At 40.9% G+C, this 22,235-nt stretch overlaps 1 protein-coding gene across 2 annotated transcripts in view; it reads left to right on the top strand.

Moving 5' to 3' along the window:
* The first annotated feature begins 292 nt into the window (after nucleotides 1–292).
* Nucleotides 293–22,235, top strand: part of SLC37A1 (solute carrier family 37 member 1) — a 36,664-nt gene continuing 14,721 nt past the window's right edge. Inside the window, exons 1-10 of one of the 2 annotated variants that reach the window (XM_031062151.1) lie at nucleotides 293–505; nucleotides 3,883–4,145; nucleotides 5,801–5,882; nucleotides 6,676–6,796; nucleotides 8,782–8,860; nucleotides 9,647–9,782; nucleotides 11,255–11,331; nucleotides 13,280–13,446; nucleotides 14,382–14,419; nucleotides 18,999–19,082. In XM_031062151.1, the coding sequence (XP_030918011.1) occupies nucleotides 4,090–4,145; nucleotides 5,801–5,882; nucleotides 6,676–6,796; nucleotides 8,782–8,860; nucleotides 9,647–9,782; nucleotides 11,255–11,331; nucleotides 13,280–13,446; nucleotides 14,382–14,419; nucleotides 18,999–19,082 (840 nt within the window). In that variant the 5' untranslated portion in view covers nucleotides 293–505; nucleotides 3,883–4,089. Of the gene's footprint in view, nucleotides 506–3,877; nucleotides 4,146–5,800; nucleotides 5,883–6,675; nucleotides 6,797–8,781; nucleotides 8,861–9,646; nucleotides 9,783–11,254; nucleotides 11,332–13,279; nucleotides 13,447–14,381; nucleotides 14,420–18,998; nucleotides 19,083–22,235 lie in introns of both variants that reach the window. The other variant, XM_005427235.3, reaches the window with a different exon arrangement.

Below are 22,235 nucleotides of genomic sequence, written 5' to 3'. Positions count from 1 at the left end.
GGGGGAAGGTGGTGCCTGTCCCTTCCCCGGCTCCGCTGCCCTTGACCTTTGGGATGGTTGGAGCCGCCCTGGTCTCTCTGCGGGTCCCGTGTGCTCACAGCGGCTGTGCTAAAGCACGGTGAACCCTTTCCCCCCACTCTGTATTAAATAGAAGGACCGCGGCTATTTGAGGCGCCGGAGTGATGGATTTGGCAGCTTCTGGCTCAGGTGCAGAGCTGCCGGGTATTAAGCACAATTTGCATTTGATCCGCGTGTGTGCGAAGGCGTTGTGAGCCCTTGAGGTCACCCCGGGGAGGGTTTGGTAAGCCGGTGTCTGCACATACATTGACAGAATTCATCTCAGCCCTGCCGGGCAGGACCTTCCCGCTGCCTGCCCAGCACAGCTGAGCCCGCCTGTGCCGTGTTCGTAGGGAGAAAAAGCCGCTCCCCGCTGACTGCTTGCCTGAAATAGGGAGGAAGGAATGCTTCAGCCACTGCAGCGAAGGAGCAATAGCAAGTTTGAAAGGTAAATATGGTTTCAGAGTAAATACGGCAATATATGGCTTTGTGCACTGAAGTACAGCAAGGAGGAAGTGGAGGGTTGGTTTCGCTGTCGGCAGAAATAGTTGGTGAAAGTGAAAGAATGTAAAACAAGTTTGAGTGATTGAACGGGACATTGTCCTTGGGCTTCATCAGGAAAGCTGAAATATAAAAAATTGTATCGATGAACTACTGGTTGTGTGTTGTAGCCTATTAGTGTGATTTCTGAAGTATAGCTTGGTTTCTAAAATCTGCTTTAATCTCCAATAAAAGGTGAGATTTACAACCTGCTATCACAGGTTTTGTTGCCACAAATTTCTTTGCTTATGTGTGGTGTGATGCCTAGAACAGAGGCTGGGCAGTGGTAAAGGAGTAAAGCAGGGATTTATTGAAAAGGCCTTCAAAGGATGCACCTTGGGCAGTACAAGAGCCTGGCTGAGGCTACACCCAAGATTGACACAACTTTTCACACTTTTATAAGTTTTGGTCCATTTCCATATTGGGGTTAATTGTCCAATTACAGCTTCAGGTTATGCAGTCCCATCCTCCCAGATTGCTCTCCTCAATTTGCTGTTTACACTTTTTGGACCTGAAGCTGCAATGGTTCTTGGGCTGGGAAAGGATTTTTTTGTGTCAAAACACTTGCTAACACGTTATATGAAGTTCAGAGTTCTATACTAATGCAGTACAGAATCTGGAAAATAAAAATGTTAAAACCTAAGGCGTCATCTGGAGGATATTTTTTATGTTTATTAAAATGCACATGAATGTCAGAGGAACTTAGAGATATGTGGAGACAGAAACAAGTTATTGAGGTGTAAATGAGAAGTCAGGTGTTCCTGCCTGCAGTACATAAAATGAAATCAATCCCTGTCAAACAGAGTTAGGCTGCAGTTCTCTCTGTGCTGCTGATAGTCCAGTCATCTTTGCTGGGAATGGCTGGGATCCTTGTGATGGGATTTATCCTGAGGATACACTGCTGGGAGGTGGTGTGAGTACAGTCTGTGCAGCAGGTGCACAGCTGTGCAGCCTGGTGTGACCACTGAGCACTGAAACCTTCTGTAAGATGTGTGAAGTCTTTTCCTGCTTGCACTAGAGCTGTTAAATAGTAACCTGCCAAACAATTGCTTTGCTATAATGATGATTGCCCTGTCCTATTTTCAGAGGACTGTTTAAGGAAGTGTTTGACCTCAGGTGTTTGTTCTTTGCTGGCTTCTCAGGTTTTTTTCCCACTAGGTATTTCTGTCAGCTCACCTGGTGTGGTTGATGCAATCATTTTTGTGTTTGGAGAGGACTGTGAGGGAGGAGAAATGGGGTTTGGGATCACCCTGAAATGAATCTGTTACTGCTGGAGGAAAACTTCACTCCTGCTGTGAGCTGCTTGTGCCGACTTCTTTCTCTCCTTACCTATTTTCTCCCACTTGGAGCTATCTGTGTTTCATTTCAACCAAACACAGATTACTGATGAGAAATAGTTGTTTTGAAATTGGAAATTTTGAAATCTGACCTAACTAGCCAGCTGTGGCTGTAAGGGACAATCCCAGTTTTTAATCCTTGTCTTTATGCCCCTGCTGCCTTGGATTTATTGTGTGTGGCAGTTTTATGGCTATAGAATGAGTTAATATTCTCTATTGGATCAGCTGTATTTCAGAGCAGGATTTCTGATGGATCAGGCACCTGAACCATGGCTGTAGGACTACAAGCTCTGACACAAGGAGGGAGGCAGGGATCTTTATCTGGAGTTTGGAGAGGGGAGGAAGGGATAGAGTTGCACTTTCTCTAACCTCAGCAACCTCAGAGAGCAGATAGGAAACTCGTGTTGGGCGGGAATGATTATGGGGTTTGATTAATTGCACAATCTGATTCAGGGCCAGGAAGAGGGTGGAACATGCCAAACGAGATTAGCAAGTCAATTCACTTTTAGGGTAGGAAGGTGGCAAAGCTGAACCAGGACACTGTAGAAAAAAATAGAGGTATGACAAGAATGTGTTAGCATCAAGGAGCAGAGCCTTGATCTTTTGGTGGGATACTCAGTTATGTAAAGAGGGGGTTGTGTTCCTCTATTCCTGGGGAGAAAGCCTGGGTGGGTGGTGAAGCTTTCAAGTTGCCAGCTTGGACCTGGCAGATCCTGTTTGTTGTCACTTACCTGACTGAAGACAAGCAGCTTTGATTTCTGTAGTTAAGATGGGGCAGTGAAGATGAGAGGAGAGAGTCTCACACCTTCACCTGCCCTGTGGCAGCCCCTAAAATTCCCAGGTGAACACCAGCTGTGGGTTTGGCAGTTGTGCTTTCATGCTTTCACTCACCTCCCATTGTTTACCGGGAGAGCTCATCCTGAATCCCACCAGCTTCCCATCAGGAGCATGGCAGTGGCTTGTGCTGGCATTAAAGAGGGTTGTGGGGTCCTGGAGGGCTGCCATGGGGGTTGTGGGGTCCTGGAGGGCTGTCAGTGGGGGTTGTGGGGTCCTGGAGGGCTGCCAGAAGGGTTATGGAGTCCTGGAGTGTCCCTGGATCCTGCTGGGTTTGTGTGCGTGAGTTGCGGTCACGCCTTTTGCCTACAGCTCCTTTGGCCACCTGACTCTGCAGCTGCCAGGTAACAGTGCAGCCAGTTCCTGATGCAGCACCTGGAATAAAATCTAAGTTTTATTGTCAAGGGGCTTCAGCCCATGTTGGAGCAAACAGGAGGAACTTCGTGAGAGTTCAAACCAAACTGCTGCAGTCTTGCTGTTCTCTGTGTACTGAGGACACACGTGGTCCTGCCTTTTGCTGGTGTAGGGAGCTCAAGGGGTGAAAAAACTTGGTTTTTCCTTTTCCAAGGCTTTCTGATGATGTGGAGCTTTGTGCAGTGCTGATACTGGGTCAGAGAAATGGAAGAGAGGGAATGCTGCTCAAGCCTTGCTGGCAGCGTTGTTTAGCAGCACCCACTCTCAAGCTGGAGGAGTCTCTCATTCCAGGCTGGAAACACTGCAGCCGTTCTTGAGCAAATTGCAAGCTCATAAATGTTCCTGATGTGCTCAAACAGATCTTTGTGAGCTGAGGAGTTGCCTGTTCATAGTCATTCTGGGACAAAAGCTGAGTGTTCTGATACAAGCTGGCTTTGGATCAAGTTCTGAGTGCATCTTTCCTTTGTGTCTCCACTGCTTTGTACCATGCCAAGCTCTCAAATTATAAATTATAAAAATCAGAGAAGGCTGCAATTTATATAGGCTTAAAATTCTCCACTGCATTTTTAATGTGAAGTTTAGTGATGTGAATTACTTATCTCTGAAATGGATAATTGCTGATTCAAATGTTATGATTAGAAAATATCCCAATAACTCAACCAGACTGTTTACTTACCAGCTTCTCTTGTTTGAAGATCAGCAGTAAACAGAGTGAAGAATTTGCCACGTTGTGACTGAAGGTAGAAGGAAAAAAAAAACTGCAAGGAGATCAGCCCAGCAGCAGATATTCCACATTTGTGGGACCCACAGGCTTTGGGGGATCTTTGTCACACTTCCAGAAGAACAAATAACTCTGCCACACATCCATAATTGTGTCACCTGGAATCTGGTAGCAGCTGTGGTGTAGATGGCTCAGCTTCCTCCTGGGATCCGTTTCATCACTTCATTCTCACGGGATCAGTGGTAAGTGTGGAGTGGTGGTGCTGATCCTTGCTGTGCACAGTGTGAGCTTGTGTCTGCTGCCTTGCTCAGGATTTTTGCTTTCTCATTGTTTAATACATCCAGGAAGAACATAGAGTCAGTTGTATGATAGATAAATATTGCTGACCTATAAAAAGTGAGATATTTTGCTGGGAAACCCAGACAAACCCTTGCTGGTCAAGTGTGCTAGAGAATAAAGCCTTTCCTTTACTGTGCAAGGTATGTATTTGAAAGAATAAATTGCATTTTCAAGATCCTAGGTGAGAGGAGTGCTCAGGATTACCTTTCTTTTCTCAGCCAGAAGTGTCTTTTCTCCCCATTAATTTGAAGTGTGATACAGACTTGTACAATTAGTTTTAGTTCTTGCTGCTGCAATATTAAAAAAAAATTAAAAACCAGCAAAGCCCCCCAGCAAAACTAAACAAAAATCCTTCTTGCATTAGGAAAGCTAATCCTGGAAATTTTATGGCACCAGTTCATGTGGTTCCTGAGATAGAATACTGAGTCAATTGTGTGTGACTAACAAAAAAAAAATTAAAAAAAGAAAGAAAAAACTCTTTCCGTCTGAGCCATTTTATGACATTTTCACTAGTTGAGCAGCAGGAACTAAGTAATTGCAGTTTTATCCCTTGTGAGGATGTTTTCAGTCATGAGGGTGAATAACTCTGCTTGTGGGATGACTCTTTTTTCCTGTGAATATGCCAGAATTATAAAACAAGACCCTGGTTATGTAAAAGTTCATAAGGCAAAAAGTTGTTGAAAAGGGTTAATTAAAAATCAGGGACTGTAGTAGGCAGTGTGATAATCAGATATTTGTATGTACATATGTACTTACATTTACAGAAGTTAATTTTAGGATCAAGGCTAGAAGGAGCCAGGAGACACATTTTGGGTATTTTAAAAAGCACAAATCCACAAAATGCTTTCCTTAAACAACTGAAACCATAGATAGGGAATAGAATAGATCAAATTATTATCTTTGTTTAATTCTTTCAGTGACAGTGAAATTAAGATGCTCTTTTAATTCAGCTGAACTGTAGAGAAAGACCCAAGGATCCCAGTGAGGCATAAGGGAGAACTCCTTCCCAATCCCAGAGCTGCTCAATTCTATTCATGTGCTCCAGTGTCAGTCCCATTGTCCATCTCTGGAAATGACTGATTTCTATTAGAGGAAGGCAAAAGTAAATCCTAAAAGCAGTAAGAACAGAAGGAATTCTCCAAACTGACAATTAAGAGAGCCATCACTTATGTCCTAGCAATACCACCAAACCCAAGGAGACACGGAGGTGTGAATCTGACTCTCTGTGTGTTGAGCTGATGTTTAATAATTTTGAGCTGATATTTAACAGCCCCCAGGGGAGGGTTGCACACCAGGCAGGTCAGCTGTGTGAGCTCAGGGCACTACCACATTGTCCTGCCTGTCCCCAAGTGCCACCAGGCTCCTCCCAAGGCCACATCAGAGCAGATGGGAAGCAGCATTACTGGGAGGGTGGTTCTTCAGGCTGCTGGAGAACTCAAAATAGTTATCTTCCACTGTTCCAGTATTATCAACAACTTGTGTAATGGTTTTGTGTGACTTGGTGCTCAAAGGAAATCTAAATAAAATAATTTTCAATTTTTTTTCTTTTCTCTTGTAGGTATAGAGCTTTCATTTTCTCTCTCACCTTCCTGCTGTATGCCAGCTTCCATCTCTCAAGGAAACCTATCAGTATAGTGAAGGTAAGGGAGGTGTTGTCCTTGTTCAAACATCCTCCTGCTCCTGTCAGACAAGGATGTTGTTGTCTTTTTCAGTATTTCCTGTTGTCAAAGGCAGGGTTAACCTTTAACTTGAAATGCCTTCAAGATGAAAAACTGATAAAGCTGGCACACAGTGATATTTGCTTGATAAACTTGAGTGAGACCACACCTAGAATATGGCATGTAAGTCTGGGTTTTGGGCTGGAAGCAGCTGTGCCTGCACTCAATTCATGTGAATGAATCCAATTAGAGATATTTGAGAGGTTTGCATTCTTATGGTTGGCAAAAGTTGCTCATAACTGATGAGTTGAACATTCCACTGGCATTTACAAGAGTGTTCCCAGTACTACTGAGCATCGTGGTCATCATTTTCTGTACCCTTGTGGCTGTTCCCAGTGAAGCTGATGACACAAATTCTCTAATTCTGGGTTTGTTATTTTAATCTTCAGTGTTTATAACTTGCCAGACACCAACCAAATCCCCCAGTACTGCATTGCATAAAACTGAGCAGTAACTTGATGTTACTGCAGAATTTCAGAGATTTTCACTGTCAGAAACACCAGCTTACTGTAGAATGTTTTTTCCTAACCATATAATTGTGGCTTCCCCCAGCAAAATACCAAGCAATTAATAAGGGCCAACAATTTTTCTGATTTTGGTAGATTCGACACAGGTACACATAAATCTAGAATTGTTAAATTTCTTGCTGTAGAAGAGTTATCAGTCCCCAATTTGCAAGTGAATTTTCCATTTTCAAATGTCCTTTCTGTTTCAGGGAGAGCTGCATAAGCATTGTGCAAGCCAAGTTGAACTTGACTCCTACAAGGAATATGCTGCCCAGATCCAGCCTGTCAAAAAGCCATTTAATGCCTCTCAGTGTGGATGGGAGCCATTTGGTAAGGTTTGGCTTTTTTGGTTTTGTGTCTTTCTTTCCTAATAATGACCTGATATTCATAATTAGATTATTAATTATTATATATTCATATTTAGCTATTTCTTCACATGTGAGGGATGTGCATGGAAGGGGTGTTTTGTTTTCCATGTTCTCACTGATTACTTCTAATAATGAGCTGATACTCATAATTAGATTATTAATTATTATATATTCATATTTAGCTATTTCTTGACACATGAGGGATGTGCATGGAAGGGGTGTTTTGTTTTCCATGTCCTCACTGATTTCTCCTCAGAAAGTGAAGTTGTGACTTACCTTAGGATTTTCTTCTACTTGAAGTCACTTAAACAAGTGATATTATTTTAATAGTTGTTTCAGTAGATCAGTTTTCAGTCAGAAAATGGGTTTTGTCTTTAGTATGTCTGCTTTGGAAAAAAGGATGAAGAATAAAATCAATCATTATTATTTTCTGCTTGTTTAATTCAAGCAATCTTTTAAGTGAAATTACTTGGTTCTTATCTAAATTGGAACTTTGCAGAGTCCTTATCTGCCTGAAGGAATACATTTCTCTCCATTTTAATGAAGAAAAAGGGGAGACTTCATTGCAGGAGAGACTTGACAACTTACTGGATAGTTTATGAACCTGGCCTTTCACTTGAATAGAAAAAAAATATTTGTCTAATGGATGATTAAATTTTAATTTAATCGTATTTGACTTTAAATGAGACTTTGAATCATTCCTTGACACTTTTATTGCTCTCAGAAACCTCAGTGAAATAGATTAGTCCATTCTGTCAATGTGCCAGTCCACCCCAGTCTGTGTAGCCATACATTCTAATTAGTCTTTAATTAGCAATTAAAAAAAAATGTCCTGCTCTCTTCAAAGATAATTAAAGATCTGATCTCTGGGGTTTCTGGGGACAAAATCCAGTGTATTAACTCCTGCTGCAGGGTCTGCTGGAAAAATTCAATCCCCCAGGTGGGATGCACTTAAATCTGGGCAGTGTTTCTTGTCCCTTAACCAAAGGGGGGATTGAGTTTGTTTGTCTGAAATATTGATTGACTTGTTCTAATGGAGGCTTCTCAGCCCAAATATCCTCCTTTTTCTATGGACCTTTTTGCCAAGCTGCCCCTTTGGATTGGCACTCCCAACTTGTTCTTTCAGGTGTTTTTCTGGCAAAGCTGGGAGTTTTGCCAGAAAAACGCTGGAGGAAGGAATTTGCTTTAATATCTGGGACTTTGTGCTCAAAGCCAATAGCGATTGTGGCAATTTATTGCAAATAAATGCACAAACTGTCTGGGTATGAGCTCAGGGCCCTTGAGAGTTGACTTGGTGTTTCCATCAGGGTGGAGCCCCTTTGCTCCCTCTGTGCTGTCTGCAGTTCCTATTTAGGTGTGATTATGGTTGTTTGCTCTACAGGGCAGAGCTCTGGGGTTTTTTTTAAGCAGAACTTCTCTGTGCTTTGTGAATAGCTGGAGAATGAAATACAAAAGGCTTTACACAATAAAAAAAAACTTAATATTTTAAATATTTAAATAACTTAATATTTAAAAAAATATTAAGCTGATTGTTTAAAAGCCTTTATGATGATGGATTTCTTTTTTTAGACATTTTTGCTGTTAGGACCTCATGCTTTTGCAACTCATCTTACCACTTTTAATCAAGTGTGTTAAATTAGATTTTGGATTTTCTTTTGCCTCAGGCCTTTTAAGAAAAGGGCACCTTGCTAATAACTGTTGTTTCTTGTCTTCCAAAATGCTGTTTAAATAAGGTAGAGTTTAGCATGGGTCTGCCAATATTTTCCTAATATTTTAGAGGCAGAAGGATATTTTTTTTTGTTAAATAAAACATAGGCAATATGTTTGCTGAAGTCTGAATGTGCCTATTGGAAATTAAACATTGACATTTTTCTTGTTATATGTGAAAATGGTTGGGAAGTAATTTGTACACTTAAAGTGACAATTTGTTTTGAAAATTATTCTTAGATAAGAGCAACTACAAACAGCTACTGGGAGCTCTGGATTACTCATTTTTGTGTGCATATGCAGTTGGGATGTATTTAAGGTAAAAGCCCACTCTCTTTACTGTTTATTTATGAGGTTATTTGAGTTCTGTGATACTGTGCTTTCCTACTGCAGAGGTTCTGATGGAGAGTGAGAAATTGATTACTGAGGGGAAAAAACCAGCATGATTCTGAGCTCCAGTGGTATCAATCTCTGATACGTAGGAAGCTTTTTAGCTGCACCAATCTTGACTGAATATTTTCCAGATTGAAGTCTAGCCTGTCTTTTTTTCATCTAGAATGTAAATCAGTCAATCTCCAGTCAGTCTCCAAATTGCACTGATTGGGTTTAAATGATTGTCCTGGCTTTCTTTGGTCAAAGAATGGGAGCAAACACCTCCTAAAATAATACCAAACCCATCCTAAAGTGTGCAGTCTTAGCTGCTGTGTGGAGATGATTCTTTTTATTGACTAAACCCAGAACCTTCATGACTTGAATCATTAGCAAAGGAGACAAGTCTCACTTTCAATGGCTGGAGACACATAATTGGGAAATGACTCTGTAAGTAAATGACTCTGAATATGCTCCAGATGAGTATCTCCCTGAAAGATGCTTGTGCAGATGTCAGAACTTAGCAATTAATGAACTTTTGTTGGGGCTTTTTTTCCCCTGTCAAGTGCTAAAAATCTCTCTTTTGCTGCTGTGAAGGCAAGCAGCAGTTACCAGCAGAGTTTCTCCTCAACCAGAATTTTAAACAACACAAAATATCTTTCATTTGTGAAGGCTTTGGGGGTGTGATCTCATTTTTAATGATGGCTTTTCTCTTTATTTCCTCCCCAATTCCAAGTGGCCTCATCGGAGAGCGGCTGCCCATCCGCTACTACCTGACAGGAGGGATGCTGGCCAGTGGACTCTTCACTGCAATGTTTGGATTGGGTTATTTCTATAATGTGCATAATCTCTGGTTTTACATCGTGGCCCAGGTAGGCACAGTGTGAATTTAGGCACTCAGAGTTCCTCCCATGGTGCTGTTTAGGGTAATATTGAGGTTTTTCACTTGCACACAGTGATGGTTGGGTGGGAGGATGTAAGTGCTGGAATGTCTTGTTGATGACAGGCAGAAGTGATAGAGTGGGTACCCCCAGGCTTTATTTCTGAAAAATGGTGTTTTTTTTTTTTTTTAGTTGAAAGTAAATTAATGTGTTTCACTCTGTGTCAAATCAGCAATCAGATCTTTGCAAGCTTAAATGTGTGTGAGTTTTGAAACAAGCATGTTTACTTCTGTCAGTCTGCCAAGACCTGAGTGACACATCCTGGCTTTCTCTGCAGGAAAATTCCATTTACACTGCTAATGATGAGCAGTCTCCCACACTGGTGTGGCTGGGAACAGGCAGCTTATGTAACCAGGTTCACTGTGGGAGATTTTTCAGAGCTCTGATCAGGTGTCACAAGAATTTTTACCTTTGGCCAAGATGGAATTTAGGTCAGGACCAGGCTAGGGTTGGCACTTGGGGCCATTTTGGACAGGTCTGCACCTTGCACTGCTGCTTTCTGTGTGGTTGCAGTAACACTCTCACCTCTGGCACATCTGCATGGCAGTGAGCAAGGTGGCATGGGGAGATACTAACCTGGCACAGCCCTTCTGTAACCTTGTCACCAATTAATCTGTGATTAATTAATAACCCCAGCCCTCTGGCATCAGGGGTTTTCCAGGACAGGAAATGCCTCCTTTAGGGTTGAGCTGACTGTCTCTGCCCTGTGGGATGTGCTCAGTGAGCCCTGTAACTCCAGGGGGGTCTCACACCACCAGCCCCATTGGTTTTTGTTGGGTAGAGTGAGCTTGGTGTTTGTTGCATGTTCAAATGCTTGTTGTGCACTGTGATATTTGTGTTATTGTAGACAGGGAGCTTTTTAGGAGTTGTGATGAGTTAATGTTCTGTGCAATGTGGAGACTAAAATAATTCTTACTTCACCCTGCCTATATTAAATTAAATTCCTCCTCTCAGTTTATTTACAGATGTCTGTTAAGCATTTTGAAGTTATCCAGTCTCCCCTAAAGTTGTCTTTTTTTCTGCTTTATTTGATTGCAAACATGCTTTGCCATATGCTCAAGTTGAAATAAGTGTTATGCTGCTGCTTGACTGTGGGGAATTCACTTCTCTTTGCAGCTCAGAGCAGTGTGATTTTTGGTAAATATGTGACTGAATTACAGTATTCAGTGATTTAAATCATAAACTAATTATAGAGATGGAGGTAGAGGGAAGAATCTCTGCAAAACTTTGTGTCTCGTTTCTTCTTGGAGAGGAAAGAAATGTTTTCAAAACTCCCCACTAAATTCCTAAATTCAATGTATTTATGTAGACTTAATTTTCCCAATGCAGAACTCGGCAGAAATTGTTTAGGAACCTGGTTTATGACAGGAAATGTTTATTTATTACTTTTTATATACTTTCAGATAGCCAATGGGCTGGTGCAAACCACTGGCTGGCCAAGTGTCGTTACATGTATTGGCAACTGGTTTGGAAAAGGAAGGTAAATGGAAATACAGATCAATACGTTCTGCCTGTGATATTATAATATCTATTTAAATATCTTTCTGGTGCTTCTGTGGGTTTTTGGTTTTGTTTTGTTTTTTTTTTTTTTTTTAATAAAACAAAGCAGTTAGAATTTTGAGAGGAGCTTCCTTTGTTGTGCTGCTTAATTTATTTATTGGTTTGGAACTGTCTCCTTCATGTCAAAACAGTGTTCTGTGGTAGCTCTTTTTCAGATGAATTATTTCAAAATTGTATGAGAATAATTCTTGTAGATATAAACAGTCTAAAACTACTCTTATAAAGGCTGTTATTATGCCATTTTAATGTGAAATTTCCTTTGTTTTCCTTTGTGTTGCAAAACAGTTGTCAGGGCATAACTGCAAAAAATACCTTTGTATAATGTCTTTTTTTTCTAACACACTTAAACTTGAAAATTTAATTTAGAAGACAAAATACATGTGGCAGCTGATTTAACCTTTCTTTTGTCACCTTCTTTAAATCATCTGCTTGGTTTGTTGTTTTTTTTTTTATATTAATCCTGCACAGTGATCACTCATGATGTTTATTTTGTCACGCCATAAAGTAATTTTCCATAAATTTTGCAAGAGCTGCATGCCAAACCCACTGCCTTTGATAATGGTTGATGCATGTAGCATATAATAATGCTACTGTGGTACCATCCTTTGTATATGTAGAGCATTGTTGTCAATCAGTTCCAGAGAAGGATGTACTGAAATTCAGTATTTGATTTTTATATAAACCACAGGATAGTTAAAAAGATGTTAGTTAAAAAGATGTAGCCTCAAACTAATTTTCCATTAGGAAATGCACAGAATGGTAACTGTCATATAATATTGAACAAGACTGGGGAGTCTGTGCAAGATAAATACATTTATTCAGGCTTTGCTTTGTGCAAAAGCAACGTCCTTTATTTTTAGGATGTCACACAGTGTGCTGGTGAGTAGGGCTCTGGTTTAAATGTCAGTGACCTGGTCCTTGTTTTCATTCTGCTCTGATTCCATGAAGCATGAGCAGAACTCTTAAATTTTGTCTTCAGGCCATGGAAAAGATTCGTGTTTGTTCAAGTTAGGCTGCTCCAGGTAAAATCCTGCTGAGGGCAAGGCAGTTTTCCCATGACTTAAAAGGGGAAAAAAATCCCTGTTTTCATGACTTCAGTGGGATTTTTGTGCTTTGCCTTAGCTCAGATGGAGCTGATGTACAGCAGCTCTAATCTGGGATTTCCAGGCAGACAGGAACCTGATGTGTGCTTATCCAAACTGGTGCAGGTGTCACCTTCTACCAGAGCCCAGCAAGTCCAGAATGGGATCAGAAAGTACTGAATTTGCTCCCCATATCCTCTACAGTTTGTTTTCTTCTGCATGACAAGTCTGACATGTCCTGCAAGCATCAGGTTATCAGTGCAATGTGTTTGCAGGAGGATTTTTATTCCCAAAAGCATCAGACTTGGTGTCCACATGCTACACGACATCAGCCTGTTTGTTGTAATTAGAGAAACTGTCCAGAAATGTGCCTTAGTGGTGTTTTTAAATGCCAGGAAGTGCAGGATAAATTCTGCCATGCACAGAGTATTTACAACAGTTTTATGAATATTTAGGTGCCTTGAAATTGCCAGGTGGAGATTGTGGCATGAATAAATGATCAGTTGAAGAATCATAAGACATATTGCACTGACACCACAGCTGCACAGCCATTTTGATACACTTCTCAAGAGATTAATGCTTATAATTAATGCTTGTTTGTTTTGTTTGTTTGTTTTCTTTTTTTTAATGCAGGAGAGGTTTGATCATGGGAGTAGCATGTAGCATGAATAAATGATCAGTTAAAGAATCATAAGACATACTGCACTGAAGCCATTTTGATGCACTTTTCTCAAGAGATTAATGCTTATAATGAATGTTTCTGTGTTTTGTTTTTTTTTAATGCAGGAGAGGTCTGATCATGGGAGTCTGGAATTCCCACACTTCAGTGGGCAATATCTTGGGATCCTTGATTGCTGCTTACTGGGTGTCCTCGTGCTGGGGTCTCTCCTTTGTGGTGCCTGGGCTCATCGTGGCTCTCATGGGGGTTCTTTGTTTCCTGTTCCTCATTGAACGTGAGTGCTCCACTGGGACACAGCCATGGGGGGCTCAGCTGTGCCCCTACTTAGAGAGCTCCTTCCCAGGACACTTGGTAGGGAAGAAGACACTTGGTGTGTCTTTAAAGAGCTTATCCAGCAGAATCACTGAGGTTGGAAAAGCCCTCCAAGGTCATCCAGTCCAACTTTGATGCCCACCCTGACCCCAGCCCAGAGCTCTGAGTGTCCAGGGCACCTCCAGGGATGGGGACTCCAGTGCAGAAACTCCTGCTGCTCTCCACCCTGAGCCTGCCCTGAGGCCGTTCCCTCTGCTCCTGTCCCTGTTCCCTGGGAACAGAACCCGACCCCCCCGGCTGTCCCCACCTGGCAGGGAATTACAGACAATAATAAATACAGCAATAAAACACCCCCTGAGCCCCCTTTTCTCCAGGTGAGCCCCCTCAGCTGCTCCTCATCTGGTTTGTGTGCCCCAGACCCCTCCCCAGCTCCCCTGACAGAGTCAGTGACACTTCAGAGTTCAGCCCCCTGTCCTGTCACCAGCCCCCTGTGTTGGTAAATGCCTTCAGTGTCCCTGGCTGAAGGTCCCACCTGGCTGCAGTGGATGTTCTGTGCTGCCATTCAACCCCCCCCATCATCATCCTCTGTGCCATCAATTACAGGAAGCAGCTGAAGGAGCAGCTTTTGACACTTTAAATTAGAAATTAAAAAGGAATGCCCCATGTTGTCCCTGTGCAGGCTCAGAGATGTGAATGTTTGTTTTACTGTAACTGTCCTGTCTCAGGAGATAAATTTTGGCAGATATAACAAGAATTCTGTAACTAGCTGGATTAGCAGAGTAGCATTTCTTATCTCTGCTGTCAGTTTATTATCAGTAAGTTACACTATTTAAAAGTGTTTTAGGAGATCTCTTAGGCTTGTTTTCACTATTAGCTATGTGTGGTATTTTATTTCAGATCCTAAAGATGTCAGTTGCTCCTGCACACCATCCAGTGTAAGTAAATGCATTTTCTTTTTTGATTTCTGCCTCCTAATAGACACATTTAATAAGGTGGTTCTGTGAATCACATTGTGTGTGGGGCTCTTTGTGCCAGGCTGTTGTAACTGATGCTGTGCTTGAGGCAATGATTGGTCTTCTGTGCTTCACTGGTAAACCAGGAGCTTATTTTCTCTCAAAGTAAATGAATCAAGAGGTGAATTCATTTGTTTTGGAATAGTTGGTCTTACAGAAAACCAAGTAAAAACTGTCCATCTCTTCTTTTTTCTTGAGTTTTCTTGCTTTTCTTCAGTCTTCTGAGCATCTTTGTAGGGTGTTTTGGTTAAGTAATTAGTATTAAGGTAGGTAAATAAGTAATAAATATTATTTATTTATTAAGTATTTTAGAATGTTGTGTCAGAGGTGGAAAGATTTCCCTAGGCAGTCCCAAGTTACTGTGTGAGATGATTCCTTTTCTGCCTCATGAACCCAAGAAGAGGAAGCCAATCCAAATGGAATTGGAGAAAAGTAAAAAGCAAGGAAATGCAACAAAAAGAGCATTAGGAAAACCAGCTGTGTGTAACTTCTCATGACAGAAATGTCATTCCTGGCCCAGTTTTGTACAGGACTGTGCTCACAGGTTGATCTTGTTTCATATTCCCTGAGACTTTGCTCTGTGTTTGTCTCTACTGGAGCCAAAATCTGGAGCAGTTCTTGCTCCAGGCTCCCGGAAACCCTTGGGCAATCAGGTCTGCCACATTTCCAGGTATTTCTTTGGAATAGTAGAGGGGATTGGCAGAGCAGGCCATGAGGTTTCCCATGTCTGAGGGCAAATCAGGGCTGTTGGTGACAGTCCCAAGGGAAGCCCACATGGAAATTGTCTGTACATGTGGATTCATGTGAACCATGCATTTTCTTTGCCAGTCTCACAGGTAGATTGTATAGATTGTACATTTTTTAACCCTTATATTTTCAGATCAGTGTAGTTTTACATTTTGATTAGGAACTGAATGCTCTTGATTCGGAACTGAAGGCAACTTTTGTAGTCTGTGTTCTCTCTTCTTTTCCAGTTAATTTTTTTATCTTCATACGAAGCACTTCTGAATGCTTATATATAAAGGTTCTGAATGCTTTTGATGGTCTGTGGAACCCCTATTCTTATTTTATTCCTGTGAGACAAGGTGGGCTCACACTATGCTCTGTATTTTTCCTTTTTTTTCTTTTTCATTTCTTAGAAGTAACTTCTGTAAATTGTGAGAGTATTTGAAGTGACTCTCATTGCCTGCTGTTAAGAGTCCCATTTTCCTTAGATTTTATATAGTTCAGAGCATTGTTTTGCAGAATATCCAGTTAAGCTTTACGGAAATAAATATTTATTTGTTTCAAATACGCTTTAACTGGAAAGCATAACTAAAGAGCTCTGCACAGTATATTGCTCATATGTCTCAGTGAGCTGGTGTGGAAAATTCTGACATGGACTATCTACCTATCATGATACTTTAAAAAAAAATAGTATTTTAGGAGCAAATTTCCCCAGTTGCAGAAAAGGAGGAGCATTTGACTCAGTCTTCACTGGTACAGCAGCAGGGTCGCTGCCTCAGGCTCACTCTCACTGTGTGGGATGCATTTGACCTCCTGTTTCCCTGGAAACCTCTCTCTGCAGAGCAAAAGGCATCACTTCTCCCTTCCCTATTCCCATTTCACATCTGGAAATCTGGGAGGAGTTTATCACTTGCCTTGGACTCTTTTCAGATAAAGGTTTGCCTTGTCCTGGGGAGCTTTATGTCATTGGAATTGCCCAAATACTTCACTCCTGAGTGGTCTGCAAGGATTCTAAACCCTTGTGGAAGGGGCTCACAGCTTCTGTTCCCAACAGACAGGTGGCCTTAGAAATTATGAAATTTAATTAGGTAGGAGTTCAAGATGTCCAGATGTAGATGTGGTAATGACAGCTTCTGACTGTAAAGAAAAGTGAGTGCTAATTGAAGGGAGGTTGATGTAGTAAAATAGGAAAAAAATATTTAATCTCTTGTACAAGGGATATAATTTAGCAGGTGTAAAATACTTGCTTTTTGTTTGTTTGTTTGTTTATTTGTTCAGTCATTCTGTTCAACCTGAACAACCTCCTGTGCTTTTGCAAATAGTTAGAAATCTTTTTTTTTTTAGGTTTTAAACACACACACTTGCTTTTCTCCTAAGGCTGTGGCAGGTAATTTTGGCCAGGTGTCCTGGGTAGGTGCAGGCAGCTCTGCACTAAAAACTAAATCTCCTTATGGAAGAATGAGGCCAGTTAAATTTAAGCAGCACTAAAATAAATGCTCAGCACGAGGGAAGGGTTTATATTAAGATGGAGAGATCACAGTCCTCTCTGTGTGATGCCAGTCTTGGATGAATTTGATCTGATGTTTATTTGCAGCATGGTCCTGAGGCCAATATTTCCACAGAGTTTGTAGTGGTGAGTAATCAGATTTCATTGAGCTGTCCAAAACCACAGATGGAGAGTCAGGCACAGAGCCTTGAGCGTGTGGTTCTTTCCCTTTATTCTCTGGTTTCCTGGGCTCTGCTTCATTTGCCTGAATTCATCTTGGCTCTGATTTACCCATCTGAAATTTATTTCCAGATAAATACTTGAGGACAATAAAGTGCTTCTAAATGCTGGCATTGGAAGCTTAATCTTGACTTTCTGGAGGGCTGTACCTATGACAAATGCAAGTGAGAAGTCAGTGGGTGTTATTCAGAATTGCTGCACTTCCTTTATGAAAGTTAAAGAGGAGATTTAACTTTTTGTTCCCTCCTTTGGGAAATGTGATTTAGAACTGGTTTTATTGCTTCTCATCTTTTCTCCCTGTGCCTTTTTTTCCCCCCACAGTTACATCATGTTCATACAAACTTGTCTTTGTACTCTAAGAACTTCCTTTGTCTCCACTTTGCATTCCCAGAAAACTTCCCTCCCTTGAACTTCTGCTGCAAAGTGCTTGTGCATTTAAAAATTACCAGGCTGCAATTTTTATCTCCTGGAAAGGAGGAATAAGTTTAAGTATTAAATGTGCAGCCTCTCAGTCTAGTCCTTTGCCCCAGAGATTTTCTCCTTACTGTAGTAAATCTTATTTTTTGACAGTCAAATGAAAAAGTCATTCATTTTTCCTCTGCTGAGCTGCTGATTAAAAATGTAGATGACTTGTCACTAGGTGATGGATTTTCTTCCCCGTGGATTCTTGTAAATCACATTTTTGACAAGAGCCAGATTTTCTGTAAGATAAAACTTAAAAATCTGTTTTATCAGACCCTGGGGGCTCAAGTATTGTTGGTTTATTTTGAGGAATGCATGTCCAAAACTGCTTATGCCTCAGCTCTGAACTGAGCTGCAGAACTACCACAGTTTATCCTCAGAAGTATTTTTTCTTCTTAGAAGGATTTGATTGATGAAGGGTAATTTGTGTAAAAAAACACTGAAATACATACTTTTGATTTTTTTGGCAGGGGGGAAGAATTACCCAGGAGATGGAGAGTTCTAAATATACACAATTATTCTCAAAAATCAGTGATTGATTTTGAGCTGGATTGTTCAGTGAGGATTTGCATTCCTTTTTGATTTGTGAGCTTGCGGAGAGGGGTTATTTGGGGCAGAGTTTGTAGGGTTTTTTATTGTTCCATCTTGATTTTTTTTTCACTGTGGCATCCAGTGTGTGATTAGACACTTCAACATCTCATCCCTGAGGAATTCACAGTGCTTCTTTTGGACTTAGCAATAGGTTGTCCATACCTGACTGCAGACCTACTTTAGAGCTGTATATTTAATTCAGCAGACAAATCTGAATGTCCCTGGTAAATCTTTTTAGACTGAAGATCTCAAAATGGTGTTTTCCAGTGAATGCAGTGAATTCCAATGGTGTTTTCCAGTGAATTTTGGTGTGAACTGACACAGGAATGTACTTGTTAATAAGTGAGGATAAAAAGCAAGTCCATCTGGTGCCTAAAATGTAGATTTTTCTGTCATTTTTTTTCTCCTGGAACTTGCTGGAGGTGCCCAGACTCCTCATCAATACTCCTGTCCACAAGAACACAAGAATTTATGGGCTAAAAGAATTTAGTGTTTCTGGTTTTTTTACTGAATATAAGCTAAAGGGATGAACTTTTCTCTTAAGGGGATTAGGAAAGTGAAAAATCAAGGGTTTTATGAAACAAATCAACTTCTCTAGTTGCTGCTGGAATCATCTGCTCAAAGCAAAAACTGAGTTTGCAATGTTAGCAAGTACAGTAGAGGAAAAAGCAGCTAAAGATGTTGAGAGGGGCATGATTGTGCTCTGAATTCAGCTCCTTCTGTATAAAACCAGTGTGAAATAAGCCTTCAGATTAATTTGTGAGTGCATTTTATGTCCATTGCCATAGGTCTGTGTAAGCACTTGAAAATCTCAAAACACATCAAATTAAAGATGCTCCAGTTGGGTTATGTGTATGTTACAATGCAAAAAAACTTGGTCCAGAGAGATGATTGGCAATAATGTAATCCTTAAAAAAAAAAAAGGAAAAAAGGCAGAAAAAATGAAAATATAGGTTGTTTTTGTTTTGGTTTTGTTTTCTTTTTTTTTTTTTTTAGAGTTCCAAAACCTTCCTGAACAGTGCCTCTCGGTGCAGGATCCCGATGCCAACCTTAAATGCTAAGGAAAATGGCAAACCTCAGGTAAAATAGAAAATTTTGCTGTAAAATAGCACAGAAGACTCCTTAAGGCTCACATAAAATATTTACTGTTTGTAAAGATTATTCCTCTTTTTATGGTGCTGAAATCTGCTTCCATCTTCACACACAAATGTAACTTCAGAGGAGGGAACTAAGCATTAGCTGCCATAAATAATGCAAACTGAGCTGTGTGAGATTGCAGTGCTTGCTCAATTGGTCTTTTTTGTTTTGTGATCTTGACACAATTCCATCAAAAATAATGCACTGCAAAATGCTTTAAAGGCAGCCCACTTGAAATATTTAAATTATGTATATTGTGTCCCATCCTTGCAGTCTCACTTCTCTCTCTTTTGCTTTCAAAAGCTGTCTGTACTTAACAAGATTATATGTGGAAAGGGAAAGTTCTAAATATACACAATTATTCACAAAAATCTTGCTTAAAACTCATAACCATAAGGGCTGCTATTTCTCACTAGAAAATGAATTCTGGACTTGCCCATTTTGTGGGCAAAATAGCATTTTATCTTGTGATGGACATGAACTGAAAATTTCCGTTTGAAATTTTGTGTCTGTATTCAGTACACTTGGCACATTGTATCCTGAGAGGATAACTTTTTTTAAACTTCTTTCACACTTTTCCAGGAAAATAGAAACTTCCTGTTCTCTTTATCCTTTGCCCGTAGAATAGTAATGAGCATTCACAGGGTTGAATAATCGGTGCTGGTAAAAAAGTTTTGAAATTTTTGCTGAGGAAACACTTCAATACAGCTTAAAAACCCTCTGTACTGAGTTTATCATTTTAGTTTTGAGCTGCCCAGCAACAGTCTCCAGCTCAAAAACCATTTGTCAGTGCTATTTCATAACCAGCTGGAAGGTAAGGGGAGATGTAAGAATATCAGCAGGTGTATTTAGACAGGATGGAATTTACAGAAGAAATTATTTTAAATGTATGGAAGAAAGGGTGGTGAGGCACTGGAATGAGTAGCCCAGAGAAGCTGTGACTGTCCCATCCTTGGAAGTGTCCAAAGCCAGGCTGGATGGGGCTTGGAGCAACCTGGGGTAGTGGAATGGGGTTGGAATTGGATGATCTTCAATTCCTTTCCATCCCCATCCAATCTGTGATTCTAAATTAGGATGACAGAGCTAAAACCCCACAGAAATCAGCAAATCAGTAGACAGAGATTTCCTTTTTAACTCTGCTACTGCCACCCTGTGAAGGGTCTGCCTAGCCAAGGGTGAGGAAATTGCACCCCTGTCCCACTGTCCCTTGGGAGCAGGACAGAGGGACAACACAGACAGTGAACTGGGGGAGCTGCTGCCAATCCTGGGAATATCCCCCCCTTCTCTCTCCTCCCTGCCAGCTGGGGTATGTTTGTAATACAGAGTCTCAACAAGGTTTAAAAATAATAAAATCATTAAAACCCCTTCTTTGTTGCTCTTTGGGGCTTCCTGATTTTCTGCCAGTGACAGAAGAACAAGTCGTTCTGTCAGAGCCAAGCTGAACATCTTCCCCTTTTCACTGGGGTTATTTGGAGCTGATTTTCACAGGCAGCTTTTGAGCCTCTACAAACAGCAGATGTTTTGCATTCATGCCTTGGTCTCCAAGCACACTGGAATGGCAGCTTTTACTGGGTTTTCATTGACCTCTGCAATTACTGTAAAAAGGAAGCAAATACTCAGGATCTGCAGTGACTGAAAGCAGAATGTGGTTTTGGCTGCGTGACCTGAATAACTCTGTGCCTTCACTGCTGCTTGTGTTAGCTTGGCCTCTTAAAAATGACACAAAATTGGGGGATAATGAATCCTTCCCCAGAGATCAAGAGCATGCCATATGCCTAATCATGCTCTAGACAAGCTGGCAAGGCTGTACAAGTCATCTCTGCCAAGCACAAACTGCTGGGTTTATTTATCCTTTAGCTCTGTGCAGCATAAAAACCCCCAAATCATTGACAAAAGTTTCCAGCATGAGTTTAAATAAGTTGTTTGGACTTTGGTCACCGCTGCTGCAATATTTACTCACTCTTCTAAAGCAGATTGAGAGCTGCTTGTCTGAGAAATGAGCAGCATTGCCTCAGACAGTCCTGGCTGGGTTTGCTGTGCTGATTGTGCAGGAGATACTCAGACACCATCTAGAATCCAGTGGGGAGCTTCACTGCTTAAACCCTTTTTTTCTCTCTTTTTTTCCTCTCTCTTATTTTAAAAAAATAGCTTATGATTTGAATTCGTTCTTTTAAAATAGTTCAAGTTTTGAAGTTGCTCCAGTAATTCAGAAGAGAAATATTTTTATGATGATGGAGTGACTCCTGGGCCATGACATAGGTCTGCAGGGCCATGTCACAGGTCCCTAGATGGTTTTTTTATGTCTTCTGGTTAATGCTTTATCACCTGAGCCCAGACACTGGACTCCTGTAAGCCCTACATCCCATCTAACAATCAAATTTAAAATTTGGATGCTGCATGGCAGCTTCTAAAACTGTGCTGAGTGTCTGGGCTCAGGTGTCCAGATGGTTCCCTGGTGCCCTCTCCTAAATGATGTTATTTAAAAACTGAATTTGTTTAGAATCACTGAATGTAAAATAGCAGAATTGAATTTTTCCAGTACTTATGGTTTTTTTCTGCCCCCATCAGCTTAGCAAATATTAATCCAAGTTTTCATCTTTGCAATAAGCACTGGAAATGGCACAGCCTGCTGTTATATCCTTTCTAGCCTGCAGTCAAATATATATTTGAGGCTTGATTCTTCACTGAGGCTTTGTTCAGATGCTGAAGAATTAGGAGAAGGAAGACAGTGTGTGGAATGCATAAACAGGAGAAGTGCACAGCTTGGTAAAGCCTCTCAGCAAGCAGGTGAAAGTGAGGATAGCTACATCCCATCCTCTTTCCAAGTTGGAAAAGAAGTTCTGAGGTTATTTATACCTGACTTTTGGTTTTTTTCTGTGTACAGCTGTAAGATGTAAATTTCCAGTTCTATTCTGAGAGTTCACTTCAGTCTGGTAGAGGATTAAAAATAACATAAACCCTACTGGCTACATTGGGATGGCTTGTTCTTGTGCAGTGGTAACTTGCTCCACAAGTATTCTTGGCAGCCAGTGGAATTCTTGGAATGAAATCCTTCCTAGTACTAGAAAAGATCTCAGAATTCACAACTTGGGCAAT

Source organism: Geospiza fortis, unplaced genomic scaffold, assembly GCF_000277835.1.
Source record: "Geospiza fortis unplaced genomic scaffold, GeoFor_1.0 scaffold17, whole genome shotgun sequence".
Lineage (NCBI taxonomy): Eukaryota > Metazoa > Chordata > Aves > Passeriformes > Thraupidae > Geospiza > Geospiza fortis.
The sequence above is the reverse complement of the archived record's forward strand: the minus strand, read 5'-3'. Positions and strand labels throughout refer to the sequence as shown.